Source organism: Macadamia integrifolia, chromosome 6 (genome assembly GCF_013358625.1).
Source record: "Macadamia integrifolia cultivar HAES 741 chromosome 6, SCU_Mint_v3, whole genome shotgun sequence".
NCBI classification, from domain to species: domain Eukaryota; kingdom Viridiplantae; phylum Streptophyta; class Magnoliopsida; order Proteales; family Proteaceae; genus Macadamia; species Macadamia integrifolia.
The window spans coordinates 8303086-8307918 of record NC_056562.1 but is presented as its reverse complement, the minus strand read 5'-3'; the positions used below and the strand labels follow the sequence as shown (position 1 = coordinate 8307918).

Sequence of the window (4833 nt, the reverse complement as noted above, 5' to 3'; positions counted from 1 at the left end):
TAAACACCTCATTCTTGTAATGGAATAAGCAAAACTAAGTAAGACGAGTATGGAAATCAAGAAATATAACAAATCATCTATATCCAGAAACAGACACACGACGGGCAGGGCCCCAAACATCAGAATGGATCACAGATAATGGAACATTACTTCTATTATCAGAAATAGGATTAACATTCCAAGTTTGTTTTTCAAAAACACATGCATCACATATAAATTGGTTCTGATTACACTGTTTAACTAAAGCAGGAAATAATCTAGATAAAGTTCCTCAGGGAGGGTGTCCTAAAATGCGATGCCAACTGTGAAGCTCTGATAGGGCTGTCTCTAAGGTTGTATGATGAGCCTATGTAGATCCACTATCTAGGTAATAGAGACCACCATTCATTCTACCACTGCCAATCATTGCCCTCATCTCTAAAGTGACTTTATAGTTGAGATCCTTAGTAATACTACTAACTGACAACAAATTAGTGGAAAACTGAGGAATGTGCAAAACAAAAAAGGGACAATGAGGATGAGCACTTGATGGAATCCATCCCTGCAATAGGAGATAGAGACCCATCAACAACTTGAACCTTTGTTTTACCTGAGGATGGACAATATGTAGAAAAGAAGTGGGCGACCCGGTCATGTGATTAGTGGCCCCAGAGTCAATAATCCAGTTCTGGGAAGCAACAAAAGCACAATGACAAAAAAAAACAGTACTTGAATGAGCGAAGTGGGAGGCAAAGGCGGTTGGCAAAGAGGAGGCAATAGCAACAGAAGAGGATCCCAACTGAGTCATTATACAACGAAGTATAACCATTTTATTGTTAGAGGATCCTGTGGTACTTGGGCAATTAGAGTTGTCGGTTGTCTCAGATTGATTAGCTTGAGAGGTCTTTCCACGACCCTAGTTACGCTCACGAGTATTGGTTGACTGTCCATGGAGCTTCCAATAGGCCTCCCTAGTGTGTCTCTCCTTGCCACAGTAGTCACACTTGACAACTAGTCTGTCAGTGGAAGAGCCGCAAGGATTAAAGTATCGGTATCGGTCGCCATATCGGTTGGCTAAATTTAAGATACGTATCAGAGAGTGTCATATCGTATTGGAGATACACTAAGATATGATAAAGATCAGGGATTAAAGTATCGGTATCTATAGTAGTTGTCACGGCGTCAAATCGATCCACGGCCGTGGGGGGGTGGCTAATTGATTTGGCGATGAATCGCCCATTATGGCGTTGCCATGACGGTCAAATTGCCCATATGTCATTTTTTATTTTCTAAAGTTATTTAGTATGCTATTTTTTTATTTCTCCTATTTTCTAAAGTTATTTAGCATGCTACAAGCCTACAATATATACCCTATAACATATAAAACCAAAATTGAGCAACATCAAATCATCAAAAATCAACATAGCCCTGTCAAAATCACCCTGCATTTTACAAAAAATCGATCGCCTAGTGAATCAGGCGTACCTGGCGTCCATGGCGGTACCATAGCAACGCCTATCAACCAATGGTGACCGCCATTTGTGAGTCATGTAAATCCTAGCACTGCCATGAACTTCATTTTCAGTCAGGACGCCAAATCATCGCCAAGGCGACGCCATGACAACTATGGTATCGATCACCGTTATCGGTTAGCTAAATTTAAGATATGTATCAGAGGGTATCGTATCGGTATCGGAGATACTTTAAACCATGGGAAGAGGGTACATTGTTTCGTGCAACATTACCAGCAGTTTGACCAACAAAACCCTGTGCAGAGCGTAGGGCGGAATGATCCTGTGGGACAGGTTGGGAGGATTTTAGTGTGACGACTTTCTTCTGCACAGAGAGTAGGCTTGCTCAAGAGTTTAGTTTTTAAGGCGGTAAGGCGACAGAGGCGTTTGAGGGTCTTTCAGAGCACCTTAGCTATAAGGTGGGCATAAAGCATCGCCTTATCGACTAAAGCGTTCTTGTGTAATTTTTTTATAAAACCAATCTATTTGGCTCAAATCCTAGTTGAATCCTATTACTCATATGCTAAATAAATATTAAATGTTCATATTCATACCAATGTAAGATATTCATCAAGAAAACAAATCAATAAAGTGAATAAACTAAGTTCATCTTCATCAATCATCAATCATCATAACATATTAACATATAATATAAATACATAATTATGAAACAAAATTATAAATATAAAGAAAAGAAGACAAAAAATACAAGTATTTATTATACTTACCTCTATGATGCCAAAATGAGTGCCTAAGTCCTAAGGTCATCCACTATATTTCTACTCCCGTCAAAGAAGAATGAAGCTCACCGCTGCCGGAGCAAAATGGTGGCCTAGATCAATGGTTCTTCCTTGTTCCTTGATTCCTTCTCAAAGCCCTTTCTTAAAACCCTTGACAAAATCCAAACCCTGTTTGTGAATCGTGTTTTTGTTTTGTTTGTTTTGGTTATTTTTGATGGAGTAAAGCTGATCCCATACATCTCAAGTATTAACAATACCATACATCAACCAATAAAAAATCTATATTTGGAATCTTCATCAAGTAATTTTAAAATGTGTTTAAAAAAAAAAACCCATAAAACGCCACTTCACATAAGGCGGAGCACTGCCTTACCATCTCTAGACCGCATCAGCGCCAAGGCGCTGCTAAGGCGTCGCTTTACCAGCGCCTTAAAAACTATGCTCAAGAGTATGGAAGGTATCACGATTGAGCACATTAGCTCTAATCAGATCAAATTCCACGTTTGAACCTGCCAAGAAATCATAGACTCCAAGCATCTCCTCACACTTCTTAAAACCTTCAACATCAGTAGCACAGATAGACTGAAATGTTTCATAGTGCCAAATCTCATGCGGCATACCACGCAGGTCAGGGTAATATTGAGACACAATGAGCTCTTTCTGAGTAGCCCTATGAAGCTTCTCTCTCAATTCAAAGCACTGAGCATTAATGCACACTTGTGAATAGGTTCCCTTCACAGCTTTCCAAATAAAAGCGGTAATATCAAGCAACAAAAAGTCCCTAGCAATTGAGGGGGTCATAGAGTTGATAAGACATTAGCAGGCAATTGGTAGTACCTCATTTGTTTGGAGGAGCACCAGCAGTATCAGGGCGTACAGTAGTACCTGTAAGGTAACCGGCATATCCTCGGCCAGCAATAGACAGGTAGGAGGAACGAGACCACATCAGATAGTTGCTGTTAACATTTAGAATGAGAAGTATACCAGAATTACAATACTGCCCTTATAACTAATGTACCACGCATAAGACATTAAGAAACCCTAATGGGTATTATTAAAAGAACGCCATTGTGGTACTAATCTCTTAACTCAGTTTAATCAAACGAACGCAGTATCAAGTACTTGCAGTGTGCCTAAGGACTTTGTGATTCTCCTTGGTCAGGATGGTGATCTTATTTACTATAACTATGTGCATGTGATGATGGGATAGACCGTCATACAAGTAAAACCTCCTATTCGAGTGGCTGATTTTTTGAACTATTAATCCGTTCATGGTTGTTTATCTTTACCTGATCAAATAGGGAGCATCTATAGTATAGAGCCAACCTTTTAACTGGTTGATGGGATTTGTTAGGCAGTCATATTGTGGGAAGAGGCTTAGTTAAGTTGAGCACTCATATAGTAAGACTATGAGTGTACGGATGATCCAAGTGGCAGTTGAGTTGGAGGAGACTAGATATCCTTGCTGTTGGAACAAATTGAATGATTGTATGCAAGAACATGCTATGTTTCTTCTGTATGCACCATAATAAAATCAATGCCTCGTTGCCCTGCACAGAAATGAGAGCAGTTGGTGTTTATACAGGGCATCTAATTATTGCCATGCTCACTTGCTCAGGCATCCATCAATGTTATAACTCCATTTATGAGTTGGTTGCTTATGTTTGCTAATCATATATCTATTCTTCAATTTTTCCCATTTGCAGGAAATTGTTCCCCTTAGGAAGGTGTGCCGTCGGCCTGAAACTGATTACCGGCTGCAACAACTGCATGCTTTGAAGGAGCTTTCCTCGGCAGAACAGAGAAATACGGGCAAAGATTCTTCCCTAGTCAGTACATCAAGGGATGTTAATTCGGCGTCTCAAAGGGCGAAAAAGCAGCGAAAAGTTGATGAGAATACAGATGAGGTTATTACAGTGAGTCCCTCACCTATGGTTAATGCGGATGAGGTTGTGGCAGTGAGTCCCGCACCTATGATCAAGGAACCTGTTACCATAACTGTGAGTGCAGAAACTACATCAACCGAAACGGGGAAGACTGAAATTGCTAGTGACAATAATACAGTGACTCCTGATGCACCAAAGGCTGATGCTGCAGTCTCCAGCACCAGCACCGGCAATGGATCTGGCCCTGTTGAGAATATGCAAGAAGGAAGATGACATGTATTTTTTTTTTACGTTTTAGATGTAACATGATAGATGAATTGGATCTTCATATATGCTCAACTCCTTCTATATTGTCTTGTTTTTCTTTTTATCTTCGGATATGTATTATTTCATGTTTGTACTTGATGGAAAGTGGTATGTGTCTTAAATCGATCTGTCTACTCTGGATCTCATGGAAGTGATTAGAGATATTGTTCTCTGCTTGCAACTGCAATTTGAAGCCGTTGGAGGATCCAAACTTCCTCGGAGTGACTGAATTTTGCACCATGTTTTCTTTGCTGTAATTGCAGGCTCACTGGATACTTCAATTTTTGAGCCTGCTTACCCTGTAAGGGATGAGACTGACATTGGTTTTAATTCAAGTGAAAGATGAGATCCCAATACAATTATGGCTTAAACCAACTTGAGAACAGGGTCGGTGACGATGGTGACGGGATA

The 4833-nt window shown here is 40.1% G+C and overlaps 1 protein-coding gene across 2 annotated transcripts in view; it reads left to right on the top strand.

The window, feature by feature from the left end:
* Window positions 1-4544, top strand: part of LOC122081600 (protein SAWADEE HOMEODOMAIN HOMOLOG 2) — a 52087-nt gene extending 47543 nt beyond the window's left edge. For both annotated transcript variants that reach the window (XM_042648777.1, XM_042648776.1), the window contains one exon: window positions 3937-4544. In XM_042648777.1, the coding sequence (XP_042504711.1) occupies window positions 3937-4389 (453 nt within the window). In that variant the 3' untranslated portion in view covers window positions 4390-4544. The remainder of the gene's footprint in view (window positions 1-3936) is intronic.
* The last annotated feature ends 289 nt before the right edge of the window (window positions 4545-4833 follow it).